At 36.6% G+C, this 19,679-nt stretch overlaps 1 protein-coding gene across 1 annotated transcript in view; it reads left to right on the forward strand.

Moving 5' to 3' along the window:
- USP32 (ubiquitin specific peptidase 32) overlaps positions 1–19,679 on the forward strand; it is a 165,770-nt gene that overhangs the window by 47,615 nt on the left and 98,476 nt on the right. The window contains exons 3-4 of the mRNA XM_008048889.2: positions 5,806–5,924; positions 11,569–11,728. Coding sequence (XP_008047080.1) covers positions 5,806–5,924; positions 11,569–11,728 — 279 coding nt within the window. The remainder of the gene's footprint in view (positions 1–5,805; positions 5,925–11,568; positions 11,729–19,679) is intronic.

Here is a 19,679-nt window from a genome sequence, read left to right on the forward strand (position 1 = left end):
TGGTCTGAACCCGCGGGCTCAGCCAGTCCACTCACCTCAGCCTCCCAAAGGCGCGGGATTACAGGCTGAGCCACCGAGCCCGGCTAGGATTTCTTTGTCAATTGATGAAAATATTCTGAAATGAAATAGCAATAACTGCAAAACATTGTAAACTAAAAAAAAAAAATCACTGAACTGTTTAAAAGGCTGAATTTTATGAGATGTGAATTATATCTCAATAAAGCTCATATTTATTTATTTATAGTTTTAATTTTTTTTTTTTTTTTTTGAATTGGAGTCTCACTCTGTCGCCCAGTCTGGAGTGCAGTGGCCGCTCCCGGTGACCGCAGCCTCGACCTGCTGGACTCCGGTGATCCTTCCTCCTCAGCCTTCCAAGTAGCTGGAACTACAGGCGTGTGCTACCACGCCCAGCTAATTTTTGATTTTATTGTAGAGATGAAGTCTCGCCAAGTTGTCCAGGCAGGTCTTGAACCCGCAGGCTCAGGCAATCCACTCACCTCAGCCTCCCAAGGCACGGGATTACAGGCTGAGCCACCAAGCCCAGCTAAGCTCATATTTAAATAACAAAATTCTGATGACATAGACTTAGTCTAATCTCTCCCTTAGAAAACCAAAGTTTATTTATTTCATGTTTTATATACATTCTTGATTAAAGGTTTTATTCTATTTATTTAGAGATAGGGTCTCACTCTTTCACCCAGGCTGGAGTGAAGTGGAATGATCATAGCTCACTGCAGCCTTGACCTCCTGGGTTCAAGCAGTCCTCCGGCCTCAGCCTCCTGAGTAGCTGGAACTTCAGGAGCGTATCACCATGCCTGGCTAATTTTAAAATTTTTTTTATAGAGACAGAGTCTCCTATTTTGCCCAGGCTGGCCTTATACTCCTGGCCTCAAGTAATCCTTCCTCTGTGGTCTTCCAAAATGCTGGGATTACAAGTGTGAGCCACTGTGCCTGGCCTTTAATTATTTTAACAGTTTTACTTTTAACTTCAGAAATTAATTTTATAAGATGAATTATCTAAGCTGAGAAAAGATTGGCATCTCATTCATTTCCTTTAAATCCTACTAAGCAGGAGAATGCTATCATGAGAAGACATCATTTACTCCCCAAAATATGCAAAGAAAGGTAATCTTAGTTGATCATTGTCCACCTGTGTTTCTTAGGATATGAATGTATTTATTTATTATTTTATTCATTCACTTGGTTATTTATAATGTCTTTGGTCTCTTCATTGTTTTCTTTGAGCTCTCTAAAGACAACTCTGTTCTTACCAAAAGTATCAGTAAGCATTTTAAATTTTATTGATGATTTCCCTGGCCATGTAGTATGGGAAGCTGCTTTTATTGCACAGAATGTAATATTTTTTTCAAAAAATTCCTAAGTTTTTATTCTTAGCCACCATATGCTGGTTCTTTCTGTTATCCTTCATCCTTTTCAAATCTGTCTACTGTGGTCTGAATGTTTGTATCTCCTCAAAACTTACATGATGAAATTCTAATGCCCAAGATGATAGTATTAGGAGATGGAGCCTTTGGAGGGTGATTAGGCTAAGAAGGTTAACTATAAGTCCTCCATGAATGTGATTAAGTGCCTTTATGAAAGAGGCCCAAAAGAGACCCTCCACTGCTTTCCCTAAGTGAGGATAAAATGAGAAGATGGCCATCCATTAACCAGAAAATGGTCCCTCACTAGACACCAAATTTGCTAGCTCCTTGATTGTATATGCCTGTCACTAGAACTGTAAGAAATAAATTTCTATTGCTTATAGGCCACCCAGTTTGTAACATTTTGTTACAGCAGTGTGAACAGACTAAGACACTACCCTTGGGCTGCTCCTCAATATCCCAGAATCTTCTATTGTTCCCAAATCTAGACTGTTCTTTTTAGTCCTTGCTATGGTTTGAAGGTGTCACCCGAAGTTCCTCTGTTGGAAACTTAGTCCCCAGTGAAACAGTGTTCAGAAGTGGGACCTTTAAGTGGTGATTAGATCATGAGGGGGTCTACTCTCATAACAGAATTATTGCTGCTGTCTTAGGAGTGGGTTTTTTATCAAGGGCGTGTCTATAAAGGAAGAGTTCAGGCCCCTTCCCTCCTCCTCTTGCACATGCTCTCCTGCCCTTCTGTCTTCCATCATGGGATTATGAAAGAGTTAGAAGGTCCTTACCAGATGCAGATCCCTGGACCTTGGACTTCTCAGCATCCAGAACTGTAAAAAATAAATTTGTTATAAGTTATGTAGTCTGGTATTGTGTTATAGCAGCACAAAATGGACTAAAATAATACCCTTTTAAAGAAACAGTTTATTGACATGCAATAAAATGCACAATATAAAGTATACATTTTGATGTGTTTTGACACATGTATATTCCCACTAAATTATTATCATAATAAAGATAATGAACATATCCATAAACCCAATTTTATGTATTAGAATATAATTGTGATCCTGGTTTTTCCAAATTAGCATCTCTACCAACACATGCATAATTGGCTCCAGGGAGCAATAATTAAAAATACAAGCCAGTAATGGTGGCATGTGCCTATGGTTCTAGCTACTTGGTAGACTGAGACAGGAGAGTAATCTTGAGGCCAGGAGTTCAAGGCCTCAATGTGCTATGATCATGCCTGTGAACAGCCACTGCACTCTAGCCTGGGTAGGCAACATGGCTGAGAAACCATCTCTAAAATAAAAATAAAAATAAAAAATACAGTTGACTCTCCATATCTGCAAGTTCTTTGCAGATTCAACTAACTTAGGATGGAAAGTACTTGGAAAAAATTGTTTAAATAACAGTACAATGTAGAAAATGCAAAAAAAACCCCACAACTATTTACCTAGTATTAGGTATTATATGTAATCTAGAGATGATTTAAAGTATATGGAAGGATGTATGTACGCTATATGTGTCAACTGAAAAAAATTACAACATCTACAACTTTGGAAAGGAGACTTTATTTCTTTATAAAGGGTTATATCCTGCAAGGTGGCCATTCTGACAGGCTGGGAGCTTAGCCTCTGACAGAGCTTGAAAACATTAAGTCTTGTTTACAATTTGGTAAACAAGGGAGGGGATAGTGAAACAGGAATTTTTATTTAATGGGTTGGCCAAGTATATATGCTCAACAAGTTATAAGAGGAGCTATGAATATCCATGAAGGGGTCCTGATGCATGTGTACTGAACAAACATGCATGTTACATGTGTCCCATGTTAACTTTGGGGGAGAGGCCAGGCTCGGTAGCTGGGCCTGTAATACCAGCGCTTTGGGAGACCGAGGTGAGTGGATTGCCTGAGCCCACAGGTTCGAGACCCGTCCGGGCAACTTGGCGAGACCTCATCTCTACAATAAATTAAAAATTAGCCTGGCATGATAGCGTGCGCCTGTAGTTCCGGCTACTTGGAAGGCTGAGGTGGAAGGATTGCTGAAGCCCAGCAGGTCAAGGCTGTGGCAGCCGGGAGTGTGCCAACTGCACTTCAGCCTGGGCGACAGAGTGAGACTCCAACTCAAAAAAAAATAAAAATAAAAAACGAACTTCGGAGTAGAGACTTAACATTTAAATGCATTATAATTTGTCCTATATGTCAGAATGTAAAGTAGAAACATAAGGATACTCAAGTGCTTAACCTGTGTAAACCAACTAGAACTAGTCCATGGTCAGTGATCTTATCAGGAGAAAGTTACCAAAATCAGTCTTTTGTTCAATCAAAACTGTAGTTATGGCTTATGGAAGAGGGGAGTCAGTCAGCATTTGGTGGTGAATGAGTTCCTACTGTAATTGTTTGAATATTGCTTTTCTCAAGGTTAGTGCTTACTTAGCTGCTAAAGGAAGAAAAATACCCCTGTGACAGAACATAGTTTATTCTTTAAGTGTAAGGGTGCATGATTTAACGCTTGCCTGGTATTACATTAAGTCTTGTTTACCATTTGGTGTCCTATTGCCACAGAGTCTATTCTATCAGTTTTATGATATCTATTTTAACATTATTGCTGGTCAGTTTTTGCATCTAAACTGCAAATAGGATAGGATAGGTATCATGAGGCAGGTTTGCCCTCCTGTTCCTTCATGTCTGGAAACTCAGTTTTTAAGGTTTCTCTGGGGTCTCATTGACCAAGAGGGAATCCATTCAGTTGGTTGGGGGGGCTTAGAATTTTACTTTTAGTTCTCATATACAAATACCATGCCATTTTATAAGAGACTTGATCATGCACAGATTTGGTTATCCTCGGGAGTCCTGGAACCAATGTCCTGTAGATCTTGAGGTATGACTGGTAAGAATTTTGGGGGTCACAGACATGTTTTTAAAGTTTCTTCATTTTAATTATACAATTGTAGTAGAGTCCTAGAGCTGCCATAACAATGTACCATAAAACTTAAAACAACAGGTATTTATTTATTAGCTCATCATTCTGAAGGCTAGAAGTCCAAAGTCAGAGTATCAGCAGGGCCATGCTCTCTCTGAAACCTGTTAGAGAGAATTCTTTCTTCTTTCTTGCTTCTGGTGGTGGCCAACAATCCTTGGGGTTCCTTGGATTGCTATATCATTCTATTTTCTACCTTTCTCATCAGATGGCTTTCTTCCATTTGTGTCTTTCTTCTTTACTTCTTATAAAGACACCAGTCCTTATATTGCCCCACCCTGATGACCTCATCTTAACTTGATTATATCTGCAAATACCCTGTTTCCTAATAAGCTCACATTCACAGGTACTTGAAGATTAGAAGTTCAACATATCTTTTTTGGGAGATATTATTCAAGTCATAACAATATTTCAAACATACATACATGTACTTCTATCCAGTTTTATTATTTCTCAACATTGTGTTATGTTTGTCCCTGGCCTTGATTTTTTTTAAATAAAATATTACACTAAGGTGAAGTTCCCTTCAGGATCCCCCATATGTCTCTCAAAATCTTTTGCTGTATTCACCCTTCTTGGAATCCGTCAATCTAATAACCAAGACAGCTACTAAGTGACTAACAGGTGAGTAGTATATACAGAGTGGTTATGTTGGATAAAAGGATGATTCACATTCCAACTGGATGGAAAGAGAGGCAAGAGATTTCACCATGATACTCAGAAAAGTGTGTAATTTAAAACTTATAAATTATTTATTTCTGAAAATTTCCACTTAATATTTTTGGATGTTGGTGAACCACAGGTAACTGAAACCATAGAAAGCAAAACCATGGGTAGAGGAGACTACTGTACAATACAGATTATTTTGTAGTTTACTTCCCCCTTGAATGTTATATTTTAAAATATCCATCTTGAAGCACTTAGTTTCTTTAACTTCTATGTAGTATTTCAATTTGTGTGTATCTGTTTTCCTGTTCTCTTGTTGATAGACATTTATCTTTTTCTCTAATTTTTGCTCTTGTAGACAATACTCCAGTAACCATCTTGCATTTTATATATAAATATCAAAGATTTTCGAGGGAGAAAGTGAAATTTTTGGCATACAACTTCACTTTTACTAGATTTTGCCAAATTACTCTCCAAAGTAGTTGCAGTAATTTTTACTCCTATTAATAGTATTTATAAGGTCCTGTTTCTCCTAATCTCTGTTAACACTTGGTATTGTTACACCTAAAAGTTTTTGCAAATTTGATGTGTTTAAAAATATATCACATCACTATTTTAATTTGTCTTGCTGTCTTATTTTAAGGAATAAATTAAGTTATATTTATAAAGTGCTTAGCCTTAGTCATCACTCAATTATAGGTGCCTTTCTCTTTCCTCCCTACTTCCACCAGGGTATATTTGATCTGTGTTAAGATTAATTTATTCTTTCTTTCTCTTAGACATTTTTAGCCTTTTTTCAAGCGAATCTGGGAGCTATGTTGTACGGGAAGAAATGGAAAGAATGCTCCATGTGGTGGATGGCAAAGTCCCAGATACACTCAGGAAGTGTTTCTCAGAGGTATATTTAAAGATTTACATTTTGTCCCTTCTTGTTAACAAAGTATTAACTCTTAGTTATGTAGTGAGTTTAGCTATGATGAATAGATGTTTAAGTGCAGAATATTCTTGGTATTTTTGTATTTAATGATTAATGTTTCAACTAGTTATGTCCTATCCCTGGCTCTCATTACTGCAATAGTTGTGATTTTAAAAATTCCCAATACTACTATAAAGGCAACTGTTTATACTTAGAGTATAATGAAACATGATTCTACAGTCTCACATCAACACACACTAACACACCCACATAATCCTGCAGGAACCTGAAACAATGCTCACATTGTAGTGTCATTGCTTTTCATCATGGATATATAGTTAGCAAGGGGCGGTGGCTCATGCCTGTGATCCCAGCACTTTGGGAGGCAGAGGTGAGAAGATTGCCTGAGCCCAGGGGTCCGAGACCAGTCTGGGCAACTTGGTGAGACCTTGTCTCTGCAGTAAATCAAAAAAATTAGCCGGATGTGTAGTTCTAGCTACTTGGAAGACTGAGGCAGAAGGATTGTCTAAGCCCAGCAGGTTAAGGCTGCATAAGCTGTGAGCAATCCACTGCCCTCCAGCCTGGGCAACAGGGTGAGACTCCAATTCAAAAAAAAAAAAAAAATAGGAAAAATATAAAGAGAAGCACTTTAGCTAAAAGATATGCACCTGGCACCTAAGTGATATGAATCTTAGTTTTTTCTGTCTTGTGCTGTGTTATTAGCTTTGACAGATGAGATTATAAAAGAATCCACCTAGGACTTGTGTTTTCTCTTATAGACTTTTTGAGGGATTGTTGATTTTCAAAGTGGAAATTGATATTTTCTGCTATTTTTCAAAGGTGTAGCAGTTTTAGAAGTCTTTATTTTTAATGGTCTTTTCTGGTATTGGAAATAGGTATTTTTTTCTAGACTTTCTCTTTGCTTCCCTTTTTAGAAGAGATTCGTAATTCAAAAGCACAAAAAATTTTGGTACTACCAGTTATGCGGAATGATTCCCAATGGGCAGGTAGATTTCAGAGAGTACTTTATATTTCTTTTTATTTGAGTTGAAGTCTCACTCCATTGCCCAGGCTGGAGTGCAGTGACACACTCACAGCCACCCCAGTGCCGACCTGCTGGGCTCAGACGATCCTTCCGCCCTCGAAGTAGCTGGAACTACAGGCGCATGCTACCACGCCCAGCTAATTTTTTGGTTTATTGTAGAGACAAGGTTTCACCATGTTGCCTAGGCTGGTCTCGAGCCTGCGGGCTCAGGCAATCCTCTCACCTCAGCCTCCCAAAGTGCTGGGACTACAGGCTTGAACCACCTCACCCAGCCTTTATATTTCACTAAATCAGCCAGACTGTGCAGCATATAGCTTGGGCACAGGAACTTTGGAGTATGGACTGCCTGGGTACAGTCCTCTCTCTGCCACTGTATAACTTTGGGCAAATTACTTAACCTTTGGTGTCTTGGTTTTCTCATGTGTAAAATGGGTATAATAATTATGTCTTCTATGCAGAGTGCTTTGAAGATTAAATTAACATTTAAAATATTTAGAACAGATCTTAGGACACTGTAAACACTCAGTAGTTATTTATTCTATATGTGAAGGTGGTAGAAAGATTCGTTATTAATTGGCAGCTTTTTTCTTTCTTAGTGGTACATAGAGATACATCTTATAGTTGATGGCATCTTAAGATATACTGAAACCATTGAAACCACCATATTTCACTGACTCTAAGATGCCATTGATTATAAGATGCACCTTTATGTAACACTCTGAGAGGAAAAAACAAACTTTTTTCCTACTCTCACAAAAGAGATCATTTTCAGTGACCTCTGGTCACCAAAATGTGTGTGTAGATTTCTTTCCACTAGTAACCAATTTTCCGATTCTATTAGTTTGTTTGCATATAGATTCTATTAGTTTGTTTGCATATAGTTTGGTTGCATATTGCTATAAAGAAATACTTGAGACTGAGTAATTTGTAAGGATTGTATGTATAAAGATTGTAAATACACAATTGGCTCACAGTTTTGCCAGGATCTGCCAGGATTCTGGTGAGGCCTCAGGAAGTTTACAGTCATGGCAGAAGGCAGAGAGAGCAGGCATGTTACATAGTCAGACTGGAACCAATAGGGAGAGGTGCCAGACTCTTTTAAACAACCAGCTCTTGTATGAACTGACAGAATGAGAACTCACTAATTATCATGAGAACCCCATTAAGCCATTCATTCGGGATCCATCAATCTCCATGATCCAATCGCTTCTCATTAGGTCCACGCCCAACATTAGAGATTATATTTCAGCATGAGATTTGGAGGGGATATTAATCCAATCTATATTTCTAATGGATTTTTCAGTGGATACCACTAAGTGTCCTCTAATTCAATTATAATACTCTCTACCTGGAGATAGCATCGGATCCCACAGGTGGAGGGATTCGTTCCACAAGACTGCCCCCAGACATCATTCTCAAGTAATAGAGTGACACATATACTTCTGGCCAATTGGTTATAAATTGGAGTTCTCAAGACTTCCTCTTCAGGTTCAGTTAATTTGATAGACAGCTTTTAGAACTTGGGGAGACACTTAAGTTTACTGGTTTATTGTAAAGGACTTTAGAAAGGATAAAGATGCAAGAGATGCATAGAGCAAGGTATAGGGGAAGGGGCATGGAGTTCCAGGCATGCCGCCCCTCCAGGAACCTCCACGCATTCAGCTATCTAGAAATTCCCTGAGCGTGGTTCTTTTGTGTTTTATGGCAGCTTCACTAATAGTTATGATTGATCAAATCATTGACATCGGTGATTAGCTCAACTTTCAGCCCTCTTCCCTGTGGAGGTTGGGGGTGGAGCTGAAAGATCCTCTATTCATTTCTTATTTTTTTTCCAGTGATGAGCCATCATCCTGAAGCTATCCTGGAACCCCCAACCTTCAGTCCCTCATTGTCATGCAAAGAGACACTTACTTCTTTGGATAGTGGAGGATTTGGGGAGGGGGGTGTATGCCAGAAAATAGGATGAAGGCCCAGTATATATTTCACAGTATCACAACCACTAAGAAAAAAGCTGCTAATTATGACTGAAGGATGCTTTTGATTTTAAGACTTAGCCCAATATCAAAGATATTAATAGGTATAAAATTGTGTGTCAGCTTGTAGACTTTATACTGTTAAGCCTCTTTCTAGACTAAATGTGGGGTAGAGAAAGAATGTGGGTAGGATCCCTATTCTCTAAACATGTTTACATTGTCCTCATGTGACCCTGCAGCAAGTCTAAATGTGTTGAAGTCAAAATAAAATGTAGAGATGAATCTCTAAATTTAACGTTTTATTTGGGGGAAAAAAATGGCAGTTTGGGGCATACATGCAGACTGTATGGTCTTTAGTATGTCCAAAGGGTAAAGAAAAAGTTGGGGGTTTTATAAAAAGAAAAGTGTTACATGTGGTCCTGAGAGAGTTCTTTGAGAAGCTGACAACCTGATTGATGGGCAATGGTGGTGGGCAAAATTAGTCCTATGGTTGCAGCAACTTATCTTAAAAGCTATAGATAAAAGTGGTCCCAGGTTACAACAGGCAGTTTCAGCAGCTGAACTTAAAGGGAATTATATTTCTGTATTATATACCCTGAGTGTTTTTTTTCTTTTGGCCCCTTGACTCTGATTTATTGGGTATGACATGAATGACCCAATTCGTATGATCAGTTTTCATGCCATATTCTTTCATTCAGACAAACAAGACTGTCATTGTCTTGAGTGTTTGGATTTCACTGATGTTAAATGTTCTGAAACTGTTAGGTAGTTAGGCAGACATGAGCAGGGGATGAAGAGGGAAAAGGGTAAGAAACGAGAAGCCAGCTAACATTTAGTTATTTACTCATTTTAGAAATTTTCTTTCATGATAAGCTGAGCTGAATGCAAAAGCCTCTTGGATTTAAAGAGTACATTTTTTTTTCTTTTTCTGCCTTAGGAATGTGGGTTTCCCCCCCTTCCTCAATGTAACCTGTTAGGGAGACTGACTTTGTCTAGTAAATCATGGCTAATATTTGAGAGGGGACAACCAGCCATATTAAACCACCTAATAACTAAGAGGCATGGAGAACCTACACGTCTTTAAAGAGACTTCTATAAACCTGGATAAGGAGCAATCTTGATGGACTCTTTTGAAACTGTGTAAAATCCTAAAAATGTAAACTCTTCCTTTATGATATTTAGTTTCAAACTTAGGTTTTATGTTAATCATGAGCTTAGTCTTGTAAACTAGAGCTCATTGCATGCATGAGTAATAAATCATGAAAAGATAGAAGATGCATAGCCCCAAAATTGTTTAAAGACACTTTTAGTTTTAAAAAGGTAGAATTAAGAATGTCTAAACATTTGTTCATGTCAAAGGTCACATGAGAGATTTATAACCTAACCATAAAGAAGGGAAACAAGCCCAAGAGGGAACTAACCACCTAAGACCAGAGACTAAGAAAAGTAAACTATAAAAACCAAACCAAAGAAATAAATGAGGCTAGCTGTCTCACTCTCTGAACAGCCCACTCCTCTTGATTCTTAGAAGTGTACTAGCTTACTCTGTTCTGCTTTACTTGCAGTAAAACTCTGCCTTGCTTCTCTGATGTCATATCCAATTCTTTGTTCACAAATAATCACCGAACCCCAAACCAGCATTTCCACTGACAAAACCACTAGGCTAAGCATATTGCTGAACTTAATAGGATGCTACTAAATAATATAGAAATTGTTTCTACTTTATCTCTTTTAGCTTATTATTTATTTGTATTCTTTAACATCTCTATTAGGATTAGAGTAGCTTCATTCTCAGATGTCATTCTTCATTATATTTCCTTTTTTTTACCCCCCTGACTCAGATTGTAACTCTATGGTATTTCCATGCTAGTTGTTCTCCCTTTTTCTCTTAGAAATATCTGGCCTTCACTAAATCCGGGATCTTTTGTCTTCCAAGAAAAGGGATTAGCTTGGACAGCCATATAGTGCTCTTTTTCAGCCTAAATGTTTTTTTCTCCAAAGATTTATCAAGACAAATACTCAGAAAGAAAGCAAATAAATGGAAATCAACTTGCTTCTTTTTGAACTCTAGTTGACTTGTGAATACATGTTTTCAATAATACCTTCTGCGATACTGATTGTCCACTCTAGGATAACTCCTGGGTAGTTGTTTTAAATTTACAAATGAAATCTAAAAGAGTATTTTAATTCCATAAAGATCCAATTAAAATATACTAATTTAGACAGATTACAGAGTGCTAAAGAATAGGTACAGTATAAGGCAAGTGAAAAATTGGATATATAAATGTTGAAAGTAATGCAGCTTACTGATTTCAGGATATACTTTAGCTAATGTGCATTATTATTGGCAATGAACTGCTTTAATGAATTGATGAAATAATTTGCAGTTAGCATATAGATTTTTTCAAATGGAAGTTCTGAAATACAATTATTTTGGAAAGCAGTTTGATTTCCAAGTATACAGACCTTGTAGTGTTATTTAGACAATGCTTCCTTTGTGGATAGTAGGAGGGTAAATGTCAAAGAATTAAAAATTTCAGGTTGTGCAGGTTGCAGATAATATACCTTAAAATTTGACTAAACTTATGTTTTCTTGTTTTACTTTTAGGGTGAAAAGGTAAACTATGAAAAGTTTAGAAATTGGCTTCTTCTAAACAAAGATGCTTTTACTTTCTCTCGTTGGCTACTATCTGGAGGTGTGTATGTTACCCTCACTGATGATAGTGATACTCCCACTTTCTACCAAACTCTGGCTGGAGTCACACATTGTAAGTAATGACATTTTATTGTTTTCTGTTTACCTTATAATTACCTGGTAATGTGGGAATATGCATATAAAGAAGATGTTTTTTGTCCGTGTTTTTTCCTTCTTTAAAGTACAGTAAAATGAAATGCTGAAGCATGGAAAACATAGCTCTCTCTGAATTGTCCTTAAGCAAGCTGCGTTAATTTCTTAGGATTGCTGTAACAAATTACCCTAATTCATGAACTAAAACAAGAGACATTTACTTTCAGTTTTGGCAGCTGAAATCAATGTGTATATAGGACCATGTTCCTTCTGAAGTCCCTAGGGAAGAATTCTTCCTGGCCTCTTCCAATTTTTGGTGACTCCAAGCATTCCTTGGCTTGGGGCAGCATAATTCTCATTCTCTGCCTTCATCTTCACATGGCCTTCTCTGTTTGTTTCTTTGTCCTTTCCTCTTCTAAGGACACCAGTCATTGGATTCAGAACCTAGCCTAAATCCAGGGTGGTTTTACTTCAAGATCTTTAACTTATTACACCTGCAAAAACCCTCTCCAAATAAGGTCACATTCTGAGGTTTCAGGTAATCATGAAAGTTTGGGAGGCAGTATTCCATCCACTGCATAGGACAAAAGTGTTTATTTCACTTTTTTATGCTGTTTCCTATCACTGAAATGCCTTTCCATTTGCATCTCCCTATTAAATCCTAATAGTCATCCCTGAAGACTTAAATCTCATACCCTTTTTATTCATGACACTTTTTCTTGCCTTCCTATGAGAAGTCATCTCTCCTTCCTCTGAACTCTCATAACACTTCATTTTTTCCCTTCTTCAGTGAACGTATCCCTTTTATGCTTGTATTACAATTTATAGCATTCTGCTTATTTGTACGTGTCATCTCTCCTAAATCATAGGACCCTTTCAGGCAGAGAGTCTATATTATTATTCTGTCATTATTCCCCTGTGCCAAACCTAAATGAGTATTTGCTGACTGAATAGAGGAATTTGAGTATCAATTTCTATTTATATCTATTGCTTTATATGACTTATAACTTGACTACTAATTACACACTAGCTACTTTCTCCCATTTTCATTCTATTCTTACTAGAAATTCTGACTGATAAATTCTGGCATGAATAGGCTATGAGCTTAATTCTACTACCTTTCAGTGTCCTTATCTTTATTTAGATAAGAAAGCCTTTTTTAAAAAATTCTTTTGCTAAAAAATTGAAGCAACCTTTTTATATTCTCTGTAAGTTCTGTGTAACTTACCTCAATATTTATGTTGTTGGTCATATGACTATTCTGTTGAAACAGCTCTTACTTTTCATTTGTAATTGTATAATGAATTATTTTTCTATTAATATTGGCTAAGAGTGACTGCTTTCCTTGAACGCCTTGTTGTGTTAAAGCAAAAATTATTCTAATACTCGTTAAAATAATGAGGAAGACATTATTCAAGACTATTGCAATAAAGATAATATAGTAGGTGAGAGAGTTCAGACTCAAGTCTCAATACAACAAGGACAAATGGGGATTTATAGCCAGAGATCAGGGTGAAGTGGTCAGTGGATAGAAAAATTAGGAAATTTTTGCTAAAAGCAGACAAAGGTAGGGACATGACTTCAGCAAGATTCTTTGCCAAGACTGAACTGGGCAGGTCTAAAACAAGAAGGAGGCCAAGACTGAGGCTTAGTCGAAAAGAGAACTCAGAGGAGCCTGACAAGTTTGGTCAAAGAGCTAGTCTTTGTCAGTTGCTTAAAAAATTACTTTGCAAGTGGAAGTGCATGCTGCTTATTGTCTGTTTTTGAAAGCACTATTTTATTAAAGATTACAAACTTATTTAATTAGTCATATACTTTTCAAGATGTTAAAAATGTTATCCCAAATGGCTCTATTTTTATTCAAAAATGATCTTTTCTATTTAGCTTTTTATTAATTGGGAAGTTTTTTGGATTTTTTTTTTTTTTTTTATTCAGGGTTTCATTCTGTCCTCCAGGCTAGAGTATAGTGGCATGATCATGGCTCATTGCAGCCTCGACCTCCTGGGTTCAAGTGATCCTTCCGCCTCAGCCTCCTAAGTAGCTGGGACTACAGGCACACACCACCAGGCCTGGTTATCTTTTTAATTTTTTGTAGAAATGAGGTCTCTCTGTGTCACCTAGACTGAACTCAAAACCCCTGGGTTCAAGCAATCCTCTCATTTCCGTCTCCCAAAGTGCTGGGATTGCAGGTGTGACTTTTTTTCATTTTTAATAGTTTCTGACAGTTAAAAACATCTTTGCCTTGTTAAGAATATTTACTGTGAATTATTAAAAATAAACATTACTATACAATAATGACTTTCTAATTTCTAAATTGAATATTTTCTTTTTAGTTTCATGTATCCACTAAAATTACTGCAGCATTTTAGCATTTGTTATCCATTCAGTGTTCTTCAAACTCTCTTCTCTTTTGGCTTTTGAAACATTATAATTTTCTAGTTTCCTTATTATTTCTTATGTGTTTTCTTTACTATTCCCCTTTTTCCATCTACTTTTTAAATTCAAGTTATTTCTCGTGGGTCAGCTTTTAGCTCCATTTTGCTCTGGGGTGATGTGCATGCTTTGCTTTATCATAGCTGTTTCCGTGCTTCACCTATCCTTTATATCTTTGCAGGGGGATACCTAGGTGAACTTTTCTGGTCATGAGGTATCTCTTAAACAGTGCATATTCATTTTAATAACTGTCTCCTGTTTATATTTCCTAGTACCTAAATCTCATATATAATGCCAAATTCACCTTTCCCTGCCTCAGTCCACCTAAAGGTGAAAAAACCTCTCCTGTGTTTTCTATCTTGGTTGATAGTATTTGTAATTCCGGTGTCTAACTTGACTAACTTTTGATATTTCCTTATCAAACTTCATGTTAGATCAGTCCCGACTCAGCCATATTTCTTGCATCTTTCTTTCTTGCTGCCATCATTACAATAGTCTATTTGTCTTAGTGCCTCTTAATGATAGGAAAGAACGAAGGACGTTATTATTTATTTATTTATGGTTTACATTAATTTTTTTTTTTCTCTTTTCCCCTTTTTTTTTGGAGTCAGGTCTTACTCTGTCATCTAGGCTGGAGTGCAGTGATATGATTACGGCTTACCACAGCCTCAGTCTCTTAGGCTCAGGTGATCCTTCCTCCTCAGCCTTCCAAGTAGCTGGGACTACAGGCATGTGCTACCACACCCGACTAATTTTTTTAAATTTTCTTTGTAGAAACGAGGTTTCACTATGTTGCCTACGCTTGTCATGAACTCCTGGACTCAAGCAGTCCTCCCACCTCAGCCTCCCAAAGTGCTGGAATTATAAGCATGAGCCACTGTACCTGGCTTAGATTAAATTTTTTCTAATTGCTTTATTTGACTGTCAGAAACCTTTGAGGATTCTTAGTTGTCTATATAACAAAGTGGAACCTCCTTAGCACATAGATTTAAAGTCTCTTAGTTTCCTATCCTTGACTTAATTTTTCATGCCCATTTCTTTTCACATGTATTCTCTACCTCTACTACAGAGCACTGCTCAGTATTCCATGATTACACATGTACCTTGATAGCTACCCTAATATACCATCATTTCTAATCATCCTTCATTTAAGAATGTCTCTTATCTCTCAGCTCATGACAATTGAGATACTTCTTTGTCATCAAAGCCCAACTCAGATACTACTGCATCTTCTGTCATGCCTCTTTCCATTTCTCTTAATCTGAGTTATTTTACTATTTGTATTCCTGTAACACTTTACTTTTCAATTAAAGCAATTAACTTGCTTTTTGTCTTTTCTTTGAGTCAGTTGGAAATGGCTTTTTTACTCCCAGAAGTTATTAGGAGACCACTTAAGAATAATGCTCACGTCCTATTCATCTTTGGATTTTCTTACTATAGTGGACTAAGTGCATTTTATTGGATTGAAAACTTTTCAGCCACGTGAAGTATACATTCTGAGTCTTGATATGATTATTTGGTTATCTCAGGAGTGAGGAGAAGGTATATGTTATCTTAGATTTGTAAGAATAAAGCCATACCAAAGAGAAGGACCAAGGTAAATCATCTTTGGTGTAAACAATTTCATAGTATATGAATGTTCACATAAAGATAGATGCTTTCAGGGAGAAAATGATTTATGTTATCTCTAAATGTTAAGAAATATTGAAGGTTGCAAAGTTAGTTGCTCTAAAATCTTTGTTCTAAAACTCTTGGTTAGCTAAATAATGTGAGATACAGAAAATATGTTAACAAAATAATATGAGATACAGAAAATATGTTAAGGCACATAAAGGATTAGTTTAAATACAGAAGGTGCCAAAACATATATACACATTTTAAGAAAGGAAAAAACTGTATTAAAATTATAATAATAATATACCGATAACAAAAGATGAATACAAGTCACGTTTGACTTCTACAATTATAAGAGGTACTCAAAGTGGTTACCATCAGCATCCAGATAATTCTGATTACCACGAACTACTACAGGACTTGTTGCTGTGTTAGGCCTTCCAGATCTTCCCTTGTGCATATCACACACAGTACCATGCATCTCAAACTTATCACAAATGTGTGCAGTTGTTAGGCTTGTTGGAGATTCTGTTGCATCCTCACACCTCCATTGTGGTTGGACTTTCACAAGGTTCTCGAATTTCAGATACCACTTCAAAATGGTCTTGCATTCCTTGAATGACAACCATGCTTCTACTCATTTCTTTGGCTGTCCTGCCTGTTGCATGGTGACCATAACATTCATTTGTTTAATGCCATTTTTTGAGAGAGCGTCATGCTACACATTGCTGCGATATTTCAATTCAACTTCAAAAAGTAATACATAAATAACATCTCTTAAAGTGTGTATGCATTTTTTGCCACCCCCGTATGAGGAAATTATCCATTGGAATATATGATTTTATCTAGTCTTCTAATGTGCCCGTTGATTTCCATGGTAGCCACTGAAAGAAATCAGTGTTATATGGTTAAAAACCTGAAGAAATATTATGCTTTTTATTTTCTCAGTTATTTGTAACATTTTTATTTGCCGACACCTTAGTTGAATTTTATCATATCCTTGTTTCTTGTAGGAGGAGTACCCCCAAATAAAAAGAGTTAACCATAAGTTGACTATGATATACTGGTAGTTACCAGCCTTTATTGAGAAGTGGAATTATCTGGCAAGAATATTAAAATGCAAGCTACTGGTTCTGTTGACAAAGATTTTTATTCAGTGGGCCCTAGAACTTTGTATTTTACAGATATCCAGGGTGATTTAATGTAGATGATCCATGAACTGCATTTTAAGAAACACTGACAAAAAGTTGAGTTCTTCAAACTCAAATTCAAACAGACTGCCCCTGCCACTTAATATTGCTGTGGGAAATTAATCTCTTTGACCTTCTTTTTCCTCTTCTGTAAAATGAGGATACTGATACACTGTATTTTGTAGGGTTGTTTTAGGGAGTAAATGAGATAATACATTTTTATTAAAAGGACTCAGCCCTGTGCCTGGTATGGAGTATGTGTTATATAATGAATATGCATCCTCTGATATTAGTGAACACTTGTGAATGTCAGTGGTCTTTACCCCTTTGTCTTCAGATAGTAATTGTTTTGGATCAAGTATTTTTCTAGTAGAGGGCTGTAGATCAGTACAAAAATTAACTTGCCAGATCTGTGGGAAGATAGTATTTTTCTTGCCAGTTCACTTACTTTTATTTTACAATTTATAGAAACAAAGAATCAGCAATAAACTTACACAACAGACAACTGAATTGCTATTGACTTCAGATAAGCAGTTACTTTTTTAGTGAGCCTTACTGTGAAAGTATTATCATAAAGGCAGAATTACTGCTAAATTTCTTATAGAAATTGTGACATGGTCAGGTTTACAATCTGAAAACTGTGATTTACATTATCTATACATTCTCACTGCTTCTGGCTAAACAATTCACTATTGATGTCTTTGCAGGCTATTCTACTCAAATAATATTTGGCACATTGAAATTTTCAAATAATATGTCAGGAATGTGGAATCTTGTGCTAAAAATATTGACTGTTATTAACTAATTTATAATAAGTAGACAGAAAATATATGTTTTAAAGCATCGGTGACTTTATTTAAATTTGTGTAATGAGCCAAGGTATCTAGGAAATAAAAAGGAATTTCAGTTTTTCACTTGTAAATAACAGTTATGTTAGCATGCAGATGCCTGCAATAACTTTTTCACAAACAATTATAAAGTAAAATTTGAAGTCACAGTAAGTTGAACGCACTGCCATATTTAATCAAACTTTGTTCTTTTATATAAATCACAAAGGAAACTGGGAAGCTATTTGTATTCAATACAAAATTAGAATAATTAACTTATTTGATTTATGTAAGATTTTAGATTTTTTTAATGGCAAGTACATTTTTTAGAACTTTAAATTGCAAGTTCTAAAATTTGCAGTTGTCACCTTACCTTTTGTTTAAATTAAGAAACTGGGCCAGGCGCAGTGGCTCATGCCTATAATCCCAGCATTTTGGGAGGCAGAGGTGAGAGAATTGCCTGAACCCACTGGTTCGAGACCAGCCTGCACAGCATGGCGAGACCTTGTCTCTACAATAAATCAAAAAATTATCTGGACATGGTGGCACATGCCTATAGTTCCAGCTATTTGAAAGGCTGAGGCAGAAGGATCCCCTGAGCCCAGCAGGTCAAGGCTGCGGTGGCCATGAGCATACCACTGTACTCCAGCCTGGGCAACAGAGTGAAACTCCAACTAACAAAAATTTTAAAAATTTAAGAAACTGAATTAGAAATTTAACCCAATGTTCACGTTTTTATGGCTTAGTAGATTTTAATGTTTTTTTAAAAAAATCAGGACCGTTAAGTTTTTCTATTATAATTTGCTGTTTAAATACTTTAGACTTTGTAAAAAAAAAAATTTGTCATATATATACAAAGTTTTTAATGACAAGTTAATCTTTAAAGCCATTTGTACTGGAATAGACAGGCAGATATGATATTTGATATGATGAACATCTCAATAATGATGATTTTCAGAGTAAAAAAGCCTGTTCTATATAATTAAAAGTTTGAAATGTTTTAGTAACAGGTGTTATTACATTTTTTTCTTTTCCTTTCCTTTTTCTTCTTCTCTTTCTTTTCCTTTCCTCATTCCTTTTTCCTTTTCTTCCTCCTTTTCTTCCCTTATTCCTTTCCTCTCGTCTCTCCTTTCCTCTCCTCTTCCTTTCCTTTCTTTTTCTTTCCTTTTTTTCCCTTTTTCTTTCTTCTTCATGTTCCTTTTCCTTTTCCTTTCTTCTCCTTTCCTCTTCTCTCCTCTTTCTTTCCTTTCCCTTTTTCTTCTCTTCCTTTCCCTTTCCTTTCCCTCCCCTGCCCTCCTCCTTCCCCTCGCTTCCCTTCCCTTCCCCTCCCTTCTCTTTCTTTCCCTTTCCTTCTCTTCCCTCTCTCTCTTCTTCCCTCTCTCCTTTCCTTTTCTTGCTTTTTCTTGTAATATCCTTCTTTGTTCATTTTGTCCATGATGTTGGAATTTGGAGATACAGGCTATAAACTCAAAATGTAATTAGTTTTAATTGCTTAGTTTTAATCAACCTTTCACAATTTTGAATCTGTGTATTCCATCCTCTACTATAATGGATGAATAGTCCTAGCTAAGCACAGTCTGGCAGCTCTGAGTCATCTTCTCTTCTGAGTCTCAAGGCTCACACTAACCTTTGAAAAGTCTGCATTGTGACAAAATTGCCCACTAGTTCTAGGTTGAACTGTCCTCTTTAACACCCTTTATTTGCCATTGGAATGTGGTTTTATTTTGCCTTTTATTTTGGGTTCATAGCATAAATCTTTCTATAGGTTATTCTTTTTTTATTTTTATTTTTTTGTTTTTTGGGTTTCTTTGAGTTGGAGTCTCACTCTGTTGCCCAGATTGGAGTGCAGTGGCCGCTCCCGGCCACC

This window comes from Carlito syrichta, unplaced genomic scaffold (genome assembly GCF_000164805.1).
Source record: "Carlito syrichta isolate Samal-C Ts95f unplaced genomic scaffold, Tarsius_syrichta-2.0.1 Scaffold128086, whole genome shotgun sequence".
NCBI lineage: Eukaryota > Metazoa > Chordata > Mammalia > Primates > Tarsiidae > Carlito > Carlito syrichta.